The 24,608-nt window shown below is 44.8% G+C and overlaps 1 protein-coding gene across 1 annotated transcript; it reads right to left on the bottom strand.

Moving 5' to 3' along the window:
• Window positions 1-3,242: 3,242 nt before the first annotated feature.
• On the bottom strand, window positions 3,243-23,228 carry prxl2b (peroxiredoxin like 2B). The gene is made up of 7 exons (XM_055659688.1): window positions 22,699-23,228; window positions 19,449-19,653; window positions 13,776-13,827; window positions 12,023-12,086; window positions 9,953-10,028; window positions 5,968-6,092; window positions 3,243-4,173 (listed from the first exon to the last, which is right to left on the bottom strand). Exons 1-7 carry the CDS (start codon window positions 22,750-22,752, stop codon window positions 4,150-4,152), a joined length of 600 nt encoding a protein of 199 aa, XP_055515663.1. The 5' UTR covers window positions 22,753-23,228; the 3' UTR covers window positions 3,243-4,149.
• Between the last annotated feature and the right edge of the window lie 1,380 nt (window positions 23,229-24,608).

The raw sequence follows: 24,608 nt of genomic DNA, 5'->3' as shown, positions 1-24,608 counted from the left end.
TAAGATGACCCCTCATCCTCCTGCCTGCTCAAGCTCTCCCTATAGCTCAAGTCCTCGAGTCCTGGCAAAATCCTAGTAAATCTCCAATGCACCCTTCCAAGCTTGGCATCATCTTTCCTATAACATGGTGCCCCAAACTGAACATAATACTCTGAATGCGGCCTCACCAACGTCTCAGACAACTGCAACATTCTGAGTAAGTTGTTACAACATCATGCATAAGGGTGGTCAACTATCCAACTGTTTTGTTGGGAAGGACCAGCATGGATTTGGAAGGCTAGATCGTGGCTGATTACTTGACTTTTCAAAAATGTTCTGACCAAGTTCCACATCAAAGGTTCATAAAATCTACAGCTGTTCCGGCTAAACTTTGAGAATAAATAAAAAATTGGCCATAATGGAAGAAAAGAATGTGCTTTGTTCAAAACGTTATGTCATTAGATGGAATGGGTGTGTCAGGGTTTGGTGTCAGAGTTAAGTAACAAATCTGGATTCATCGTCTTGTTTGTGCTGATAAAGTTTTATCCTCTACTAGACTAAGTGGGACCCGTTGGGTCCCTGTCACACAAGAGGCTTGGTCCCCCAACACAATATTCCACCACTCACCCATAGCCCCCAACTGCACAGGCACAGCTCATTTCCCTTCATCTCTAGCACTCTCTCCCCCTCCTCTTCACTTCCCCCTTCTTTCCCCTCTCTTCCTCCCCTCCCCCAATCCCTTCCTCACCTCTCTCTCCCTTCCCCTACCATCAGGCACTCCCTCCCTCCATAACTTCTCCCCTCCCATCCCATCCCCCTCCTACCCCACTCCTCTCCCTATCCCCCCACTATCCCTCCTCACCTCCCCTCTGCCCTACTCTTCCTCTATTCATCATTCCTTACACCCCCCACTCCCCCCCTCCTCTACTCCCCTTTCCACTCCCTCTATTCTCCCTCCTCCCCCACTCACCTCCTCCCTCTTCCTTTCCCTCTCCTCCTACCCTCCCTAATCCTTCTCTCACCTCTCCTTTCCCCTACCCTCAATCCCTTCCCTCCATAACTCCTCTCCCTTCCCTACTTCCCCCTTCTCCCTCCATCCCCTCTTCTACCCCACTCTCACTCCCCAGGATCTGGAGATTGCCGCTCCTCTCCATTGTTGCATGCCCCGGAGGAGCATCAGCCGTCGGCACCCTCAGAGCCAGGCCTCGGCTCGGCCCAGAAGCACCAGCAGCTATGGCCGTGCCGGCGGGTGGGCAGGGGGGGGGGGCGGTGTGGGGGTGGGGGGAGAGCTCGGAGAAAAGATGGTGAAGAGCCATGACGGAGAGGTGGGTATCACGGGCGTAGGCAAGAGCCAGCGAGGGGGCCAGAGGGGAAGGGGCTGTGGGGCGTTGTGATGGCGGTGCATTTGGGACTCTCGACGTTGGACGCTCTCCTCTGCTGGGATCAGATTCACCGCTATCCATTTGGCAACATCTCCCGGGCTGAGCGCTGTCGCTTCTGGTTCCTCCGAAAATTGTGTCCGATTGGACACCTCCGCCGCCTCCCACAGCTCCATTAAAGACGCGATGGCACATGAAGGGGCGGACCGTCCCGCGGAGTGACAGGAGAGACTAATCCGCGCGGCGCTGACTGACAGGAGAGATCGATCTGCGCACACGCCATTTTTACAATTTTTAAACCGCGCTAATTTTTACATTATACCACCAATCGGAACAAAACTTGGTGCACTCGCAGCACAGGAGAACGGCGAGTGAGCTGGCGAACAATCGTCTCGCTATCGCGTACCGTTTTTGTGCAAATAGAAAAAACGTGCAAACCGGAAGAGCACAACATCAGAACTTTAGCTATGTAAAGATAGATAGATAGATAGATGGATGGATATGTTAGACAAATACATGGATAGGATACATTTAGAGATATGGGCAGGTGGGACTAGTGTAGATGGGATATGTTGGCCAGTGTGGGGCTGAAGAGCCTGTTTCCATGAATTAAGACTCTATGATATAGATGATCTGCCTATATCCTAAAGGCAATAAATCATATAGCTGCCTTTGTATATATCTGTGGAGTATCCCGCTTTGAATGAGTGCACTGTTGGGGTGGTTCATTATTTACAGATACCTCCCAAATGCCCACTGCTTCCTTCATAATTGTTATTCCACATTCCCCTTGATTATCCATCCATTTATCTGGAAATCTTGTTTCCTCTATGTTCTTTCTCCACCATCAATCTAATCTTATTAAACCAGAAATGACAGGGAACTGAAATTTAAGGTCGAGATAGAAGGTACTGCAGATGCTGGAATCTTGCCTAGAACACAAAGTGCTGGAGTAACTCAACGGGTCAGGCAGTATCTCTAGAGAACATGGATAGACGACGTTAACTAAAGGTCATCTGCCTCATTAGTTCTCCACTCCACTCCGTCTCTGAGTAGCTCCAAAGTTAAATTCAAAGACTATCTTCTGACAACCATCTGGGCATTACACAGGGATTAACAACTTTAGGTCCCCCACAGATAGCTGTGTGTCTGTTTCAATTTGTATCTGTCATTATTCTGACTACAGGTTTTTAAAGTAAATGTTAACTTAGCAACTTTGGTCTCCATCATATCCTCGGTTGGCCCATCGAGTCGGCACTGACTGACCATTCATTTACTGTACATGAATCCTATTTTATTCTCCCTCCAGAATCTACTCTTTGCTCACACACCAGGAACAACCTGCAACCTCTGCATTGTTAGGATGTGGGAGGTGACCAGAGCACACAGGGGAACACCACGCCAATGCGAGCTCCACACAACAGTTGGTCAGGACTGAACTTCCTTCACTGCGGCTGTGAAGCAGCAGCTCCAACAACTGCGCCACTGATATTTGGGTCGGCACAGTGGCGCGGGGGTAGTTTATACGTTCTCCCTGTGACCGTGTGGGTTTTCTTCGGGAGCGCCTCCAGTTTCCTCCCACATCCCAAAGACATACAGGTTTGCAGGTTAATTGGCTTTGGTCCAAATTGTAAATTGTCCCTAGTGTGTGTAGGATAGTGCTAGTTTGCGTGGTTATTGCAGTCGGTGCAGACTCAGTGGACCGACGGGCCTGTTCCCAAAGTATCTCTAAAGTCAAGTGTAAATTTCACTCCTTCGAAGTATCTTGCATTGGTTGAGGTGTTATATAAAAGCCACTTGCATTACTACATGGTAGACAGAGCTGTGACACACATAAATATTCACCGCCCCCAGCAAAGGAATTGTCAGATTAAAAGACACTGGTCATGTCATACTGTTGCAGTTTATTCCTAACGATCTAGCCATCACTCACCAGGCTGCAAGTAAGAATTTTATTGTTCTGTTTAGGTACATATGACAATTAAACATGCTTGATTCATGACTCTAAAAGTCTATAACTAATTGATTAGTATCTAAATTCATAATCATTCTGTAAACTGAAAAATGTACTTCTGTGCAAGTTGTCCTCCGTGAATAGCCAGTTGTCCTCCGTGGAATCCGTGTTGTTAGACACGGATTGGTGATGGTGCTCTGATGTGCAGTAGTACTGCCTGGCATTGGGCTGGTCAATATTTGCAGTGGCTAATAACTGGAGATGATTCTTTCACATTACTGTTTCATCCATGGGTCCTGGCATTTACATTGAACAATGTTCTATGAAATTGTTGAAAGCGTACACATCCTATATGTGCAGCTTGTTAATCGATGTTGTGGTTCCAAGCAGCAGTGCAGCAGACTTTGGAAACAAAGAATTGCAAATGCTGGTTTATACCAACAATGCTGGAGTAACCCAGCGGGTCAGACAGCATCTCTGCAGACAAAGGATGGATTGACATTTTGGGTCGGGACCCTTCCTCACTCTGAAGAAAAGTCCCGACTGGAAGAAGAAGGGTCCCAAGCTGAAACTTCACCCGTCCTCCAGCATTGTCTATAGTGTGGCATGAGTGAACTGATGCAGTTGTTGAAGGCAGAGCAGCAACTTTCCATAAGTGATACAGTTGTGATATAAACCCGAAATAATGTAATCACAGGCCAGAACAATGGATTTAAGGATCGTGCTTTTCCAGATTAAAAATCAGACGTGCTCCTCTAAATCCCCATTCATGCAGTATCGCCCACTTGTGGCCACTGTGGGACATTGGACAACAGCGGCCTGTTGTGGGTCAGCATTTTATCTGGTACAAGCATCGGTACACTGAAAGAAGCAAACAGAACGAATACTCAGCATTAAAATCCAACAGAGAATAAAATCAAAAGGAACAATATAAAATACAGTCAGAATGAATACATTGTAATTGTAGCATTGCAATCAGAAATTAATCTTTAGTTTGAGTGGGAGAAGGAAGTTCTGGTGGGACAATGAAACAGGTTCACTGGGGGAACAGCCCTGCTGTAATGCATGTGAACAAGTTTACTGGAATAGGCGCTTTGGTGCTTTTTGAAAGAAGTGGCTCCATCTCTCCCCAAATCTACCTCAAATGTTCAAGTCCATCCAAGAGCAGCATCTTCCATCCCAACACTTCGAGACACTTTGGTCTATCTCTTACACTACCATGGACTTGTTTTCTTTCTCCAATTATGCTTTTGCAAAGTCTTCTTTCTTTTAGAAATTCTATGTGTAATTTACATATAATTTGTTTTTTCCTGAAAAACCATCAGGGGCAGTGATGGAGGCCAATACAATAGTGGCATTTACACATTGATGTGTAGAGAATAGAAGGATATGGATCATGTACAGGCAGCTAAAAGTTGGTCTTGGCATCATGTTTGGTGCAGACATTGTGGGCTGAAGGGCCTGGCCCTGTGCTGTACAGTTCAGTATTGTGTGTGTGTGTGTGTGTGTGTGTGTGTGGGTGTGTGTGTGTGTGTGTGTGTGTGTGTGTGTGTGTCTGAGTCTAGTTGCGTGTGATGCAACTGCAAGAATGATGTTTTGTGTATCTGTACCTAATTGTAGCAATGTTACAAAATTTTGAGATTTAAAAAAATCAAGTCTGCAATTTTTCCCATCAGATAAAGCATAACAATAAGTTTAATTTGACACCTAATTCACTTTCATATCTCAAGTAATAAAAAGGTTATGAGTTTCTAGTTGCTTTGTGATTGATTTTCTATGGACTGCAAAAAAGCTATGAATGGACAGAAAAGCCCATAACCTTCTTAAAATTAAGAGAACTGAATAAATTTTCAGTTATCATAGTACCTAAACAAATATTCTTACTTATGTATTAAAGCATATAATTACAATTAACTCGATGTGACTAAAACAAAATATGACAAATGGAACGTGTGGAAGCCAGGCATGGAATGGCACTCATCATTAGCCTGAGAGTGTTCAAGCTGTAAATTAAAGTCGCTTTCTAGTGGGTTCCACGCTGGTTTAGAACCACTCGCTGGATTTGTGCCCAACCCAGAAAAATACATCCAAAATGATACAGAAAACTTTATGTACAGCAAGAAGCCCCTTTTAACAAATGTCAAAAACCCTGGGGCTGCGAGAGGTCGCGGGTTTTAGAGAGTTCTTAAAACACTATCATGCAAAAAACTAATAACCTTTTGCGACGGGGTCTCGGCGATTTTTCTTATCAACCTTTTTCCAACACCTAAAAAATAAACCCGCCCCCTTAGGTCACACACACAGAGATACGATTCAGCGTTTTGTAACATACCTACTAATTGTACTTATGTATATGACAATTAACTCGTTGGTCTCTATGGCCCCATCATTAGCCTGCGTATGTCCTCTTGCCCAACAATTACATCTGATACTTACACAAGTGTATTCTCAATCATGCAATATAACCAGTGGTTGTTTCAAAAATAATTAGGCAGGTTTCAGCGTACACATGTTGGTCTCTATGCCTGCGTATTGGATTTGTACTGCATATTGTGGTGCAGATGTGCATATGTGTGCAGAAGTACATGTACCTGGGATCTAAAGATTTATTATCTGGGAATAGAAAAGTCTATAAAGATCTGGCTTGAAACTTACCTGGGGCAGTGTCACCTCTTCAGCTTCAGCTGTGGCTGTAATGCCCAGAACCTGGCAGATGGTATCTAATGGAACATGGTCACCTGGAGAATCCTGCACAAAGTGAAACAGCACCTTCTCCCCACCTGAAACATGTAGACAGCTTTAACTCAGTGATGGTTCTAGTTAGAATGCCACACGTTCTTGCCATTAAACCATAAGGATTAATGTTCCTGGGTGGAGGAGTGCAAGCAAGGCAGACTAGCAACTAGCAACCCTTATTGAATGGTTCCAGTAACATTAACAATTTGTTCCACGCCTCAACATTAACAAAACAAAACATCGCAAGGCACTTCACAAAACTGTTACTGCACAAAATTTGACACCAAGTCCTACAGAAATACAAAATATGGTTTCACTAGTGTAAGGGTCTAGGACCAGAAGCCATATCCTCAGAATAAAAAGACATACCTTTTGAAAGGTGATGAGGAGGAATCTCTTTAGTCAGAGTGAGATGAATCTGTGGAATTCATTGCCACAGTGGAGGCCAAGTCAATGGATCGTTTTAAGGTGAAGAATGACAGATTCTTGATTGGTGCGGGTGTCAGGGGTTTTATGGGGAGAAGGCAGGAGAATGTGGTTGAGAGGGAATGATAGATCAGCCGTGATCGAATGGCGGTGTAGACTTGATGGGCCAAATGGCCTAACTCTGCTCCAAGAACTAATTAACTTATGTACATGAAAGCAGAAGAACAATGGCCTGGCAATATTATAAGATTTTGGGGAGAAAAGAGAAATAGAAAGGTACTGAAAAATGCTACATAGTCTGAAGAAAAAACACCTCATAGAATGAGGGTAAAGGCTGTAATTAATGCTGTTCAAATGAGTCGATCTCAGTAACAGCCATTATTGGCACTTCTGCCAGTTCCCCTGAACCTCTCCTGCAGCTTACTTTAGAGATACAGCACGGAAACAGGCCCTTCGGCTCACCGCGTCCACACCGACCAGCGATTCCTGCACGCTAATAGCATCTTACAAACACGAGCGACAATTTACAATTTTACCAAGCCAATTAACCCACAAACCTGTAGATCTTTAGTGTGTGGGAGGAAACCAGAGCTCCCGGACAAAACCCACGCAAGTCATGGGGAGAATGTACAAACTCTGTACAGACAGCACCCATAGGCAGGATCGAACCAGGGTCTCCGGCATGGTAAGGTCGCAACTCTCCCACTCTGCTACCGTGATTCTATTGATGTTCCTGGCCCATTATATCCACTATAGTTGGGGCTTTAGTGTGTGTAGGTGGGTAAGTCTGCCATCTTGTGGCCAGAAAGTATCATTGCTGCAACATGACTAACATCAGATTAATTTTGAAATTAATTTAACCATATAATACTATAACAATTATAGCGGGAAACAGGCCATCTCGACCCTTCTAAAATAATCCCCCTATCTCAATCTCTCAGACTGACCCTGAATCCACCCCTGATTGCCTCCACCACCTTCACTGTAACAACCACTCTCTGAGTAAAGAAGTTCCCCTCATGTTACCCCTAAACAAATTCTCTTGAAAAGCTTTCAACTCTGTCATCCCTCTCATCATATATTGCGCTCCAAAGAATAAAGCCCTAACTTGTTCAACCTTTCTCTGTAACTTAGTTGCTGAAACCCAGGCAACATTCTAGTAAATCCCCTCTGTACTCTCTCTATTTTGTTGACATCCTTCCTATAATTAGGCGACCAAAACTGTACACCATACTCCAGAATTGGCCTCACCAAACTGAGTGCACGAGAAAGTGCTGGAGGAAGTCTGTAGGTCATGGTTTAAAAGCTTTTCAATATATTTAAACACCATGTCAACTATACAGTACAGGAGATCAGCATGGAGGCAACTGGAACTGGACAGTGACATTTTGGGTCAAGACCCTTCTTCAGTTATTAAGCATAAGATTAAAAACAGTACTAACTCGCATGTATTCAGCAAATTTCACCATCAGTTTAATACGGATGAAAGCAAGATGTTGCATGCCAAACCAGGTTGAATGATAGGACCATGGGCAGTGTTGTAGAGCAGGAGGGTCTAGGAATGCAGATAATTGCTGGAAGTGGCGTCACAGGTAGATAGGATGTACAGGAGGCTTTCGGAACATTTGCCTTCATCAGTCAAGATGTTGAGTGTAGAAACATAGACATAGAAACATAGAAAATAAGTGCAGGAGGAGGCCATTTGGCCCTTTAAGCCAGCACCGCCATTCATTGTGATCATGGCTGATCGTCCCCTATCAATAACCCGTGCCTGCCTTCTCCCCATATCCCTTGACTCCACTAGACCCTAGAGCTCTATCTAACTCTCCCTTAAATCCATCCAGTGATTTGGCCTCCACTGGCCTCTGTGGCAGGGAATTCCATAAATTCACAACTCTCTGGGTGAAAGAGTTTTTTCTCACCTCAGTCTTAAATGACCTCCCCTTTATTCTAAGACTGTGGCCCCTGGTTCTGGACTCGCCCAACATTGGGGACATTTTTCCTGCATCTAGCTTGTCCAGTCCTTTTATAATTTTATATGTTTTTATAAGATTCCCCCTCATCCTTCTAAGCTCCGGTGAATACAAGCCTAGCCTGTTCAATCTTTCCTCATATGACAGTCCCGCCATCCCAGGGATCAATCTCGTGAACCTACGCTGCACTGCCTCAAGCACATATAGAAGTTAGGATGTTATGTTACAGTTGTATACGATGTTGGTGAGGCAGGATTTGGTCAAGAAGGAACTGCAGATGCTGGAAAAGTGCAGGCAAGGTAGACAAAAGTGCTGGTGAAACTCAGTGGGTGAGACAGCATCTATGGAGCGAAGGAAATAGGCAACGTTTTGGGCGGGTTCTGGCCTGAAACATTGCCCATTTCCTTAGTTCCATAGATGCTGCCTCACCCGCTGAGTTTCCCCAGTACTTTTGTCTACCTTTGGTCTATTTATGTTCAGTTTTGCTCACATTCCTATTTGAAGGATATTGCTCAGCAGCAAAGAGTGCTGGGAAGATTGATGACAATGTTGGCAGGACTCGAGTTCCTGAGCTATAACGAGAGGTTTGGCAGGTTAGGACTTTATTCGTTAGAGCGCAGGAGGCTGAAGGGTGATCTCACAGAGATGCGTAAAATCACGAGAGAATTAGATAGGGTTGATGCACAGTCTTTTACTCGGAGTAGGGGAATTAAGAACCAGAGAAGTTAGGTTTAAGACGAGATGGGAAATATTTCATAGAAACCTAAGGCGCAACTTTTTCACATTGATGATTGGTGGCTATGTGGAACAAGCTGCCAGGTGAGGTAGTTGAGGCAGGTACTTTCACAGGATTTAAAAGAGATTTGGACAGGAACATGGAAAAGAAAGGTTTAGAGGGAAGTCAGCTAAACTTACAAAATTCTTAAGGGGTTGGACAGGCTAGATGCAGGAAGATTGTTCCCGATGTTGGGGAAGTCCAGAACAAGGGGTCACAGTTTAAGGATAAAGGGGAAATATTTTAGGACTGAGATGGGAAAAACATTTTTTACACAGAGAGTGGTGAATCTCTGGAATTCTCTGCCACAGAATGTAGTTGAGGCCACAGTTCATTGGCTATATTTAAGAGGGAGTTAGATGTGGCCCTTGTGGCTAAAGGGACCAGGGGGTATGGAGAGAAGGCAGTTACAGGATACCGAGTTGAATGATCAGCCATGATCATATTGAATGGCGGTGCAGGCTCGAAGGGCCGAATGGCCTACTCCTGCACCTATTTTCTATGTTTCTATGTAAACATGGATAAATGGGACTTGCATTGATGGGCCATCTTGGTTGACATAGACCCGCTAGGTGAAAAGGCCAGTTTCTGTGCTGTTTGACTCTCTGATTCGGCGTCGCCGGAATTCGCATCCCTCTGAATGGAAACATTAAATCACTCAGACCTAGAGGAGTTGCTCACCTCATTCACATAATAAGCTTCTCCAGAATATTCCAAGGTGCACATTTACCTTTGCTGACAATTAGCAAACCTCCACTCTGCATCACGTCCCCGGTGAAATTCCCAGAGATTCCATCTTTATTTGCCTGAGAGGGAAAAGACGTTTGTAACGCACGCGTTTCTGCAGATTGCAACTTCTTCAGAGAAGGCCGCAGAGCGCTGAGACCCTGGTCAGATACATCCAGTGATATAGAAATTATAACAGGATACTTCCAATGATTAAAGGTGTCTCTATATCACCTGGTGAAGGAGATAAAGAAAGTGGAAGATGAGCTTAAAAATGAATCAGGGCTATTTGAACTGAAACGGGTTTGCTTGCTTATCACACGGAGGATTGTGAAAATTTGTAATCCTATCCGTCAATGAGTGTAAATACTGAAAGCCGAGTTAAGTTTTTATTATATTCGTGGGTCAAGAGACAAGGAAGGGAGCCTCATCTGACCAGTGAAACATTCTTGAGAGGCCTCCTCCTTTTCTAAGTTCCATGCAGTAAAGTCACAAATATCTTGCAGTAAGTTGATAAATATAGGGCAGACTTACTAAATTGAATTAAAAATATAATTCCAAACTCTTGCAATAATTTTCAGACATTGCTCCCTCTGCTGGCAACAAAGCTTAAAACACAGCAATGATTCTGTGTTTACAGGGGGTCTGGTTTTAGACATTAAAACATCCTAAACGCTGGGTCAGCCTCTACAACAATTGTCAGTAGTGTCTTATAGGAGGGCAGCTGCAGAGATAACATTGAAGCAGATTTGTAGTCATCTTGTGATCTAAATGTTCACTCCAAATAACAAATGCCAAACATAGACACAAAAAGCTGGAGTAACTCAGCGGGTCAGGCAGCCTATCTGGGGAATAGGTGACGTTTACCCCGAGGTTAGTAGGGAGAGAGGGTGTTGTAGAGAGAAACATCTTCAAAGTCAGCATACCTTGAGGAGATTTCACAGTAGACGCTAGTTACGCAACACTCTCTCTAACTGCTCATAACAGTGGTGCTGAGCCCCCTCCTCTACTCCCTCTTCACCCATGACTGCACACCTGTACATGGTACTAACACCATCATCAAGTATGCAGATGATACAACGGTGATTGGCCTCATCAGCAACAACGATGAGCTGGCCTACAGGGAGGAGGTCCAGCACTTAGCAGCATGGTGCGCTGACAACAACCTGGCCCTTAACTCCAAGAAGACCAAGGAGCTCATTGTAGACTTTAGGAAGTCCAGAGACGGCACGCATACCCCCATCCACATTAACGGGACGGAGGTGGAACGTGTTTCTAGCTTCAGGTTCCTGGGAGTCAACATCTCCGATGACCTCTCTTGGACCCACAATACCTCTACTCTGATCAAGAAGGCTCATCAGCGTCTCTTCTTCCTGAGGAGACTGAAGAAGGTCCATCTGTCTCCTCAGATCCTGGTGAACTTCTACCGCTGCACCATCGAGAACATCCTTACCAACTGCATCACAGTATGGTATGGCAACTGCTCTGTCTCCGACCGGAAGGCATTGCAGAGGGTGGTGAAAATTGCCCAACGCATCATCGGTTCCACGCTCCCCTCCATTGAGTCTGTCCAAAGCAAGCGAGGAACAGCTTCTTTCCGGCGGCTGTCACTCTACTCAACAACGTACCAAGGTGACTGCCAATCTCCATTCCCCCCCCCCCCGGACACTTATTATTATTATTATTTTATTTTTTTAATTCAAATCGTTTGCTATGTCGCTCTTCAAGGGAGATGCTAAATGCATTTCGTTGTCTCTGTACTGTACACTGACAATGACAATTAAATTGAATCTGAATCTGAATCATACATCTAGCTTTCCTCTCTCCGACTCTCAGCCTGATGAAGGGTCGGAACCCAAAATGTCACCTATTCCTTTCTTCCAGAGATGTTGCCTGACCTGCTGAATTGCTCCAGCATATTGTGCCTTTCTTCGAGGTAAAACTGCATCTGCAGTTCCTTCTTAAACAAAGTTCAAACCCTCCATTCACAAACCAGACCACAGTCAAGGAAGTGTTGATTCAGAGCAGAAGCCACAGATAGTGCACTACAGCTCACCTGTGTAACACTGCTTACCTGCGTAACAATCTGCCGCACCTTCTGACCCAGAGCTGCTGGCAGTAGGTTGAGTGCGTTGTACCTGGGAGGAAGCATCAATAGCGTTGTTCGCTGGGATGTTTTTCCTTCTCTTTCCCCTTCCCTCTCAGCAGAAGCACAAGAGGTTACACAAGTTCTTCTCACTCGCAGCTCCTAAACCCCAAAGACCAACTGCATTCATCCCTGCCCAACTGTGACCCCGAGGAGTTGACCTTGGTCTAATCTGCTGTGCCATTATCATGGAACATGATAGGACAGTACAGCACAAGAAGAGGCGGGCAGCAGGGTGGTGCAGCGGTAAGAGTAGCTGCCTTACAGCGCCAGGCACCCGGGTTCGATCCTGACTACGGGTGCTGTCTGCATGGAGTTTGGATGTTCTCCCCGTGACCTGTCTGTGTTTTCTCCGGGATCTCCAGTTTCTTCCCACACTCCAAAGACGTACAGGATTGTACATTAATTGGCTTGGTATCAGTGTAAATTATCCCGAATGTGTGTAGAATAGTGTCAGTGTGTGATGATCACTTGTCGACAGGGACTCGATGGGCCGAAGGGCCTGTTTCTGAGCTGTATCTCTAAACTAAACTAAAAGGCCCTACTGTTCACAATGTCTGTGCCGAACATGAAGTGAAGACCATCGCTTATCTACCTGCACATAATCCATATCCCTCCATTCCTCCCACCACCATATGCCTATACAAAGTGTTGTTAAATGCTCCACACATGTCTCCATCAACTACAACCCCAGGCACTCACCACCCTCTGTGTAAAAAACCTTTTCCGCACATCTCCTTTAATCTTTGCCCTCATCCTCCATTTACCATCAATCCTCTTGTTGCCCCATCAACATTCCTAATCCTAATCAATTTATCCCAGATTTTTGATAGAAATGTCAAACCGGGCAACTATTTCCAAAGCCTCCATTCACCACTGGACTCTAACCAATCTCTAGGAGGTGCTGAAAATCTGTCCCATTAGAAAAAGAGAAGAGAATTCTCTGAATTAAATATTATTCCTCTGCGATTTTAGTGATAGAGTGCTCATCCGTGGTAGCATCTGGAGGGAATCGAGAGCCCAGCCTGCCGTGCCAATACCCTGACACCCAACCAAAGCACTTCTGAAGGAAGATAGACACATATTGCTGGAGTAACTCAGCCGCTCAGGCAGCATCTACGGAGAAAATGGATAGATGACGTTTTGGGTCAGGGCCTTTCTTTATTCTGAACCCAAATTGTAGTGTATATAATGGTAACTGAACTGAGTACGAGAATGATATGATTTGTCATGTGATATATTCAATATCTTATCAGTCTCGTGACTATGTGTGAGTATGCGCAGTGTACATTTGTAAGATAAAAACCCACACAGGCAACAGCGTCACTGAAAACCTGTGCTTGTTTCTATCTACATGCTGAAGCTGTAATATCTTACACAAATCGTCACCTATCCTTGTTCTCCAGAGATGCTGCCTGACCTGCTGAGTTACTCCAGCACTTTGTGTCTATCTTTGGCATAAACCAGCATCTGAAGAAGGGTTTCGGCCCGAAACGTTGCCCATCTCCTTCGCTCCATAGGTGCTGCTGCACCTGCTGAGTTTCTCCAGTATTTTTGTGAACATTAAACCAGCATCTGCAGTTCCTTTTCATTACCTCTGAAGGAAGAGTTGGTTTCCCTTTACAAAATCTGTAGTGACTATGTTGACCAGATCCCCACAGTGTCTCGGATTCCTACCTACCTTTTAAACCCCAAGTCCTTATAGCACTGTTTCTTCTCATCAATATACAGATCTGTAAAGACAGAACAAAAGGACTTTAGACACATATCCACATTGGAAGGAATCAGAACGTCCGTCTACAAATCAGATATGATTACTGTTGTGGTATAAGCTACCCATGCAGAATATGAGGTGCTCTTCCTCCAGTTTGCATGTGGTCTCACTGGCAATAGAGTCAGTATGGGAATGGGAAGGGGAGTTAAACTGGTTAGCAACTGGGATATCTAGTCATCCTTGATGGTCTGGTAAACCTCCTCTGTAGATTATCTAAAGCCTCCACATCCATCCTGTATTGGGCCAACCAGAACTCCATAAGCAACGTAAACAAAGCCCTATAAGGCTATATATCATGACTTCTTGACTCTCATACTCAATGTGCCGTCCAATGAAGACAAGCATACCATATGCCTTCTTTATCACTCTATCTAGTCTTGATACTATTTCATGTTTGAAATGATTTTGAGAAGTTCTGATGTGTTAACTACTCTGGATGCAGTTTTCTCTAGCTGTAGACTTTAGAACATGGAGGCAATTTTTTTGGAATTCTTGTCCTCAGAGGGCTGTCAGTCATCTAGTATATACACGGCCAAATTAAAAATGAAACTAATTTTGAAATAGGAATATCAGTGACATAGGGATTGAGTGGGAAGGTGAGATACATACAGGATCAGCCGTAATCCTGGCTGTGGCTGGACTACACCCTTCCCTATGTACGTGCCACTTCTAAATCAAATGATTGTGAGTTTGACACCTATTCTGAAGACATGAGTACAAAGGCCACAGCTGGTCTCCCACCATCAACGCTCCCGCTCATTAATCGGTGCACTCTTTGTCGCTAGAAGATGGATGCTTGTATGAAACACAAGAAGGGTAGCATAAGGGTGGCACAGTGGCGCAGCTGGTAGAGCTGCTGACTCACTGAGCCAGAGACCCGGATTCAATCCTGACATTGAGTGCTCTGTCTGTGTGGAGGTTGCACGTTCACCCTGTGACCGCTTGGGCTTTCTCAGGATGTTCTGATTTCCACCCAAAGATGTGCGGGTTTGTGGGTCAATTGTCCTCTGTAAATTGCCCCCAGTGTGTAAATTGCCCCCAGTGGACGAGAAAATGGGATAATTTAGAACGAGTGGGAACAAGCAATCGATGGTCAGCTGTATCTCTAAACTAAACTAAATATAGAGGCAAGCATAGGCTGTTATATCCCTCAGACGTGCTGCAGGTTTCAATGAGTTTATGGCTGAGCTTTTGCCTCATCTCCATCGTGGGTATGTTATAGAGAGGTGATTGTAAACGCTGAATCCCTGGGTTATATTGCAACGGTTCAAACATGCCAATGAGACAGTGAGAGTTTCAACGTAGTTCTTCTATCTTCATGCACATGAATATGTTGGAAGCAGACTTCTGCCCATGAGGAAATTCATTACTTTCTTCAAGCCTGCTGGGTGCATGTATTTCGACAGACCACATAGGGATCAACCAAAAAGCCGCCTGCAATGATAAGCCCTTGATATCACCAGGATGTCTGTGAGCTTAAACGACAACAACCAGTGTCTGGATGTATTCACAAAAGTGCATAAATTATAGACATTACTATAGGGACATTGTTCAGGGGAATCAACAATCCTGTTTAGTTCAGATACATCGCAAAAACAGGCCCTTCGGTCCACTGAGTCCGCCCCGACCAGCGATGCCCCCTCATTTACACCACCCTACACACACTGGGGACAATTTTACATTTGCCCAAGCCATGAACCTACAAATCTGTACGTCTTTGTAGTGCGGGGGGAAACCAAGGATCTCGGAGAAAAACCACCCAGGTCACGGGGAGAACGTACAAATTCCGTACAGGCAAGAATCCATAGTCAGGATTGAACCCAGATCTCTGGCGCAATAAGGCAGTTGCTCTACTGCTGCGCCACCGTGCAGCACATTCTGTTCTGTTAATCGGACATCTTAAATCCCGCTTTTTCTGTGACCTCCACAAAGAGCATTGGGGTGACCCAAAATGGTGTGCAGCATTCCCTGGGCTGACTCCTTTGAGACGATTGTGGATAATCAGTCGAATACAATTCGAAGGGCCGAATGGCCGAATGGCCTACTCCTGCACCTTTTGTCTCTTGTCTATTGAGTCATTGAACCGTGACATCATCTACTCTCCCAACTCTATGTCCAAGATCCATGGCACTCATTTTCAGATCTCAGGATTTCTAAGATCTCATTCTAATCAGAATAATTCTATTATTCTGACCAATAATTTTCCTCCAATTAATAAAAAACTCACATCATCATAAATTGTAGAGAAGTCATTGTAATACAGCACAATAAGAGAATTGCAAAGCTTCCCATTATTTAGCTCATAGTCATAAATCATACTGCTCAAAAGCAGGCCATTCTGCCCAACCTCTCCATACTAACCAAATGCCACATCTTTGCCTATCCCATCTGCCCGCATTTGGCTCAAATCCCTCTAAAGCTTTCCTATATGTAGCAGCGCAGCAGCGCAGTGATAGAGTTGCTGCTTTACAGTGGCAGAGACCCGTGTTCGATCCAGACCACGGGTGCTGTCTGTATTGAGTTTGTACGTTCTCCCTGCGGTTGTTTGCATTTTCACCGGGTGCTCATGTTTCCTCCCACACTCCAAGGTAGTAGGTAAATTGTAAATTGTCCCTAGTGTGTGTGGGATAGTGTTAGTGTGTGGGGATCACTGGTCGGCGCGGACTTGGTTGGACAAATGGCCTGTTTCCACATTGTATCTCTAAACTAAAGAAAATCAAAATGTCCCATCTGTGCTAGTCCCACCTGCTTGCATTTCACCCATATCCCTATGAACCTTTCCTATCAATGTACCTGTCCAAATATCTTCTGAACGTCATGCACAAAAGTCCGTGAGAATTGCCACTTTCATTTCACTGCACATCTCGTATGTGTATGTGACAAATAAACTTGACTTGACTTGACTTGAAACATGTTGTGATTTTGAGTGGTGCTGATGGCCTTGGTACTTGGTGGTGACCTTGGGGATGACCGCTTTTCAGAGATGGAAAATATGCCACATGCATCAAACCAAGAAATATCAATGTTCGCCTCAATGCAGGTTTACAGTCATTGCCTAAAGGGGTTTGATGGTAATTGTAAATGGAGTATGTGTCATAGAGTCATAGAGTTTATACAGCGTGGAAGCAGGCCCTTTGACCCACACCGACCAACATGTCCAATCTACATTAGTCCCACCTGCCTGCATTTGGCCCATACCTCTCAAAATCTGTCCTGTCCATGTACCTAACGAAATGTTTCTTAAACATTGCAATAGTATCTGCCTCAGCTACCTCCTCTGGCAGCTCGTTCCGTACACCTACCACCCTTTGCATGAAATAGTTACACCTCAGGTGTCCTTTGGTTCTCAATTCTCCTGCTCTGGGCAAGAGACTCTACCAGATCTATTCCTCTCATGATTTTACACACCTCTATATGATCACCCCTCATCCTCCTGCGCTCCAAGGAATAGAGTCCTTGCCTGCTCAACCTCTCCCTATAGCTCAGGCCCTCGAGTTCTGGCAACATCCTTGTAAATTTGTAATATTTTGTTTTGGTACGTGCATGCCCTGAACCCTTGCCAGCAAACATCTAAAACCATTCCACTTTCCTGGCGTTCCCTTTCCTCTGTGACACAGTTCTACTGTGATTGGTATCTGGTCCGGTGATTGTGACTGCATGGACTGGGAATAGTGGGTAGGGAGGAGATAGTTGACTGGGAGTCAAGTGTCTGGAAGAGGTATCAGTATCTTGAGGCCAGAGTGTGGTTGATCTTCTGAGTTGCAGGACTGAATGTTCATGAATGGGAGTTCAGGTTGATGTGGTAAAATGTTTCCTTGCCCCGGATGCAAAGATAACTAGAAGGATTTACATATAGATGGGTCCTCTTCCCAGTGTGGCATTAACAAAACATGACTAATCAAAAACTGTGGACAGATGGTAAATCAATTTCACTACAACATGAGATTCAATTTCATTCGACAATATTGCAAATGAAAGACTGGACAAGATTAGATATTGTGCAAGGTGAAATGTGGATGAAACTGATTCAAAAGTGATTAATTGTATCCCAAGCACAATTTTGTCACTTACCGAGTCAGAATGAATCTTGGATGCCCAATATCCAGGTAATTATCAAGACATTCTCACAGAACAGGGCTTCACTGAGCAAAGACTTCTATTATTAATTTCTAAATGCTTCTATTAGTAATTTCACTTCAAATATCCAGTTTCACTGTTTAGCACTTTATGAATTATTTGTCATATTTAACTACAAATCCCCATCTGGATCAACAGATTTCATCCTCTAATCTCCCAAAGTAGAATGACCCTTCTATTTAAGGGACAGAAGTTTAGTGGTAACATGAGGGGGAACTTCTTTATTCAGAGAGTGGTAGCGGTGTGGAATGAGCTTCCAGTGGAAGTGGTGGAGGCAGGTTCGATTTTATCATTTAAAAATAAATTGGATAGGTATATGGACGGGAAAGAAATGGAGGGTTATGGTCTGAGTGCAGGTAGATGGGACTAGGGGAAAATAAGTGTTCGGCACGGACTTGAAGGGCCGAGATGGCCTGTTTTCCGTGCTGTAATTGTTATATGGTTATATGACTGTACAAGTCCACCACCGATTTTCCGGCACTCTTTGTTTCGGACTCACGCCGGTTATCCATTTTGCTGGACCAACAGAGGATGTATCATAATAATGATACAACAAAGCAGCAACTGGATGAACAGATTGGGTAGACACACAGAGTCTCTTGCCCAGAGTAGAGGGATCAAGAACCAGAGGACATAGGTTTAAGGGAGGGAGGAAAGATTTAATAGGAACCCGAGGGGTAATTATTTCACACAAAGGGTGGTGTGTGTATGGAACAAGCTGCCGGTAGAGTTAGTTGAGGCAACATTTAACATACATTCAGACAGGTACATGGATAGGACAGGTAGAGAGATATGGGCCAAATGCAGGCATGTGGGACTAGTGGAGCTGGGACATGTTGGTCGGTGTGGATAAGTTGGGCCGAAGGATCTGTTTCCACACTATGACTCTACGATCTAACTGGCACAAAGCTTTGACCTATTAATTATATCCCTCCCATGCCTCCAAGCAACTTAAATGAATAAAAATTAAATGTAAATTACATGTGCTTATGCTGAACACCAAGATTGTGATTTGGAGCTTACTTTCAAGCCATAGCTCGGGTTAAATGTGAGCAAAATATTCTAAGCATTGTTCATAACCAGGGGTCACCGCCAACAACTGCAGATGTAAATGAATAACTACACGCAGCGCCATCAGTGGCTGCCCAGTGAATTACAAGTGCACACTCGTAATTTAGCATGGGTTAAAAGACCATCAGTTGCGGGGAATTAGTGGTGTACCTGCGATTGTTTTTTCCAATTATGTTTTTGTCGCAGTATTCATTTATTTTTCCTTTTTTCTTTCATTTAGAATTTTACGTGCAATTTATATACAAATTGTCTTTGTGTGTTTGCCCGAGTCTATGTGTCGGTGACTCTGCTGCAAGCGGGATCTTTCATTGTACCTGTACCTCACTGTTCTCTACATTAAATAGTGTTTTATGGTTCATGGCACTAACTCACCTCCTTTGAAATACTGCCCATCCATGAACTCCTTTACTCCCAGCTCCTCAGGTCCCACCCCCACCAAGTGTACGTCATTCTGGTCGAAGGCCTCCTTCAGTTTGCTGATCTCCTTGGCAGTCCAGCGACACACCTGACATCCAAATCTTCTCAGGAAGAAGATCACAGAGACTCGCTCCTTCCACACGGACCTCAGCTCCACAACCTACACAGAGGTACAAGTACAAAGAGATTCTTACCCCATGACACACACGTGTATTTCCTTTGGGTGGTCAATACTTTGTAGAGATTCAAGGTGATAGCCCACGGATTATACAGGTTCACAAAGAGAGGACCAACAGCATCATCTCCAGAGCCGTGGGTATGAGCCTACAATTGGCAGCCTCCACAAACAATTGCATGAATTTCATATCACTGAAGGGTATTTAGTCTTTAGAGATTCAGCGTTGAAACAGACCCTTCAACCCACTGAGTCCGCGGGGACCAGCGATCACCCCGTTCACTAACACTCTCCTATACACCAAGGATAACTGACAATTTACAACTTGCAGAAGCCAATTAACCTACAAACCTGCATTCCTTTGGAGTGTGTGGGAGGAGACCGGAACACCCGGAGAAAACCTACACGGTCACAGGGAGAACGTACTAACTCCGCACAGACAGTGACTAAAGTCGGGATCCAGCCTGGTTCTCTGATGCTGTAACGCAGCCAGTGCTTCTACACCTCAAAAAAAATTATCCTGAAATAGAATTCTGAATTACCTGGAATTTGATGGTATTTCCTGGCCAGGTAAGCCTTCCCCAACTGCGCACGCGCGGACACCGGGCCCATTGCGCATGCGCGGACAATCGGCATCCCTACCGCGTCACCGCCGTCATTTTCAATTGTGACGCGGCTGACGGGCCTCCCCGAACTGCGCAGGCGTGGTCAGAAATATACAGGTACATACTTTTTTTCCGCATATCAGCCCAGGGGCCTGATTGGACCCTGTGGCGTCTCCCCACGTGTGTGCAGCGGGCCCGGATTCTGTGTGTACACAGTTGGGGAAGGCTTACTGGGCCATGAAATTTCACAAAATGATTTTGTTTTCTTAAATTTACCCGAAGGCAACCAGAATTTCCCAAATTTCAGGTAATTTCCTTGAAAATGGAAACACTGAACACAGCAACTCTACCGTTGTGCCACCAAAGTTATCATTAAGATGAAATCAATATTTTTAGATCGGGTAGATGCACAGTGTCTCTTAGCCCAGTGTAGGGGAATCAAGAACGAGAGGACACAGGTTTAAGGAGAGGGGAGAAAGATTTATAGGAACTCGAGGGGTAACTTTTTCCACACAGAGCGTGGTGGGAGCATGGAACAAGCTGCCGGAAGAGGTAGTTGAGGCAGGTAGTTTCACAATATTTAACAAACATTTGGACAGATACCTCCGTAGCACAGGTTTAGAGAGATATAGGCCAAACGCAGGCAGGTGGGACTAGTGTAGATGGGACTTGTTGGTTGGTGTGAGCAACACCGACCAACAAGTCAGATAGCCAGCCATTCCTGTCTGTGTTAGAACTGGTCAGTTCTGATCATAACCTCATTAACGCTAATGTTAACTCTGTTTTCTCACTTCACGGGCGCTGCCTGACCTGCCGGGTATTTCCAGCATTCTCTTTTACTTCACATTTCCAGCGAGTTCTTTGTGGATTACATTTCTCCCATTTTTCTCTTTTCATCTCTCTCTATTTATACCTCCTGCAGACAGATCAGCAAATCTTCACCACGCTCTCTCAACCACCACCACCATTTTGCCAATCATGGTCTCTCCCCGTACATCCCCACCCACCCCATCACAGACAGTCGCTTGTTTTCTTCAGCTCTTCATTTTCTCCAAAACCTTAAACCGGGTTCCTATTAAATCTTTCCCTCTCACATTAAACCTACGATTCCACCAACCCTGGGTAAAACATTTTTAATACTCATTTTAAACCTGGGTAAAACACTTTTTATTTAAGAAGGAACTGCAGATGCTGGAAAATCGAAAGTAGACAAAAATGCTGGAGAAACTCAGTAGGTGAAACCCTTTGGTTTCGGCCTGAAACGTTGCATATTTCCTTCCCTCCATAGATGCTGCGTCACCTGCTGAGTTTCGCCAGAATTTTTGTCTACCTAAAATACTTTTTATACTGTAAATTTATACTCATTCACCTCTGGGCTGAACCAGCTGATATTCAGTAGGATAACCATTGTAATGCCAATAATCCTCCAGGAACCCATCCAAATTACCCCCAAATTATCCATAATCCTGGCCCTGACAGATGAACAAACACAACCTGGTTTACACAATCAGATTAGTTTCTTGACTAAGGTGATATTTGACGACCTCCCTCCTCCCCTCCATGATTGAAACATCAGCGTTAGAGAGCCCTTCAGTTTCTGCCCCTAGATAAAGAACACCATTCATCTCAAGAGGTTTACAGTTTAATTTACTCCTCAGAAACTAATGTAGTTCATCTGAAATGATCCCAGTACTTCTACTTTACTATAAATTTCTTCCGCTTAACCTATCACTTCAAAAACACAAAACCAATTACCTCCAATTAGAAACCAAAGATTTGGAGTAGTAGCAGCTCACATTCCGCTTTGGCATCTTACAACCCAATGGCACGATCATTGAATACTCCAATGTTATGTAACTGAACCCCCAACTGACCCTCTTTTTCTCTCCCATCTCTTCCCTGGGCCACATCTGGATGTGCACCCATTTCTAATACCATCCCACCCCTCTTTCCCCTCCCCTCATCACCTTCCACCCAAATCCTTTCCTCTGGCCTCACAAATTCAAGTCTCTTCTCTCCTTATCTCACACCCATTTCATATCTGGACTTCGTCCACCCATCTGCCATTCACCCTCCCTCACCTGTATCCACCCTTTCCCCGTCTGAAGAAGGGTCTCGACCCGAAACGTCACCTATTCCTTCTCTCTAGAGATGTTGCCTTTCCGTCTGAGACGTTACTCCAGCTTTTAGTGTCTATCTTTGGTTTAAACCAGCATCTGCAGTTCTTTCCTACACATTCTGTCCGCTCCACTTATCACTTGTCCCACCCTCACCTATATCCCATCTTACTCTCACTACCAGCAGTCTGAAGGGGCTCGGCTAGAAACGTCGCCTATCCCTGTTCTCCAGAAATGCTGCCTGACCCGCCCGATAACTCCGGCAGGAGTTTTGATTCAAGATTCCTGCATCTGCGGCTCCCAATTACCTCTCCCGTCCGGATACATTTGACAAGGTTGATGCCCACTGCAGTGAGATCCATGTTGGGAGGTGAATGTAATAGTTACAGGTCGCACGGGTCACAGCGTTGCAATTTCTCACTGGCTGCAGATTTCAACACGGATCAATCACACCTCATTCTGTTGCTGCTCGATATTACTCGATCTTCGCAGCCAGGTTGTCGATTTTCCTTGTGCGGCCTGGGCAACTGTCCGACCGCAGTCCAGCCTCCCCTGTGTTAACCGAGTTTACAGCCCTTAGCGTAACAATTTCAATGCAATGTCTGTCAGCGGCGCTGTTGTATAAGGAGTGAGATTGTTACATAATCCCGGAAGTGTACAACAAAATACTTTACATAAGACGATAATTGCGAAAGGTTACCCATGAAATCAGTAAACACAGGTCAAAGTGTAACACGAACGATAGTATTTAAAGGGGGGAAGAATGAACCGCGGTTGCTGGAGGCGGGCAGAGGCCGAGGTCGGAGTCGGGTTTCGGCCCGGGCGAGAGCGGCTGGGCGAGGGGAGCTCCCGTGTGGAAGGGAGAGAGGGACTAGGAGTTGGCGGTTGGCATAAACTGGTTTGTGACTGGATCAAATGGCAACTCAGGTAGGATTAGAGGATGACGAAGACCAAGATGATGGGGCTTTTGGTGACTGGACGTCAGTATCTAGTCAGAGATCAGGGAGGAATCAAGGAGAAGGAGGAGTCAGGCAAAACGAGCTCAGCCAAAGCAGCAAAAGGAGTTTTGAAGGGAACAGTTCAGAGGAGGATAGGAGAACGGTTCGGAAAAAGGTTGAAAGGAAGGAGGTTAAAATAATACTGAAATTCAGAAAGGAAGATGAGCATGTCAATTTAAGTCCGATAGCTTTATCCAGGGAGCTAAAGAAGAAGGTAGGAGAGGTGGAAACAGCTAAGATTTTGAGAGACGGGAACTTGTTAATAATATGTAAAACGGAGGAGCAGAAAAATAAGGCTCTGAAGATTGAAAGTGTTTGCAAGAAGATGGTGAGTGAAAGAAAGACTCTGGGTGAGAGTAGGGTGACAAGGGGAGTAATAACAGGTATTCCTGTAGATGAAGACCTGGAGAAACTCAAACGGAGTATTTTTGGTGGCCAGGTGAGTGTAGCTAAGAGATTGTTAAGGACAGTGGAGGGTAAGAGGGTAGAGAGCTTGTCTGTGCTTCTGGAGTTTCAGCAGTCTGAACTACCAGAAAAAGTGAGAATCGGATGCATGAGCTTTCCAGTGAGGCCTTATATCCCTCCACCGCTCCGATGTTATAAATGCCAGAGGTATGGACATATAGCAGCGGTGTGTAAGGGGAAGCAGAGGTGTCCCAAGTGTGGAGGAGAGCATAGATTTGAAGAGTGCAGAGAAAATATGCAGGATAAATGCTGCAATTGCGGAGGACCGCACAGGGTAACGTATGGGGGATGTGAAGTCAGGAAGAGGGCTGTGGAGATTCAGCAAGTGAAAACAGTAAGTAACATAAGCTACTCAGAGGCAGTGAAGAAGGTGCAAGGACAAAGGGGAAGAGTGGATATTAATGGGAGAGAGAATCATCCGTTTTTGAGATCAGAGGAAAGTCAAGCAGTCAAAACTCACACAGAACTGACAGCTGATAAGCTTATTGTTTTCATTGCATATGTAATCAACTGTACTGATCAGGTTAAACACAAAACAGAAAAAATAAAAATCATTGTTAAGGGAGCAGAGAAGTTTTTGGGTTTAAAAGAAGTATCATGGGAGAGTATCAATAAAAAGCTTGAAGCAGATGGAAGGCAGGAAGGTTCTGGTGATAGGTCAAATTGATTATATTACAATGGAACGCAAGGAGCATAATAGCAAATGGACAAGAGTTTAAAGGATTCATTAAAGAGTTAAAGAAGAAACCAGAAGT

The sequence above is a fragment of the Leucoraja erinacea genome, chromosome 30, assembly GCF_028641065.1.
Source record: "Leucoraja erinacea ecotype New England chromosome 30, Leri_hhj_1, whole genome shotgun sequence".
Lineage (NCBI taxonomy): Eukaryota > Metazoa > Chordata > Chondrichthyes > Rajiformes > Rajidae > Leucoraja > Leucoraja erinaceus.
Note: the sequence above shows the minus strand (reverse complement) of the source record. Positions and strands in the feature narration are given on the sequence as shown.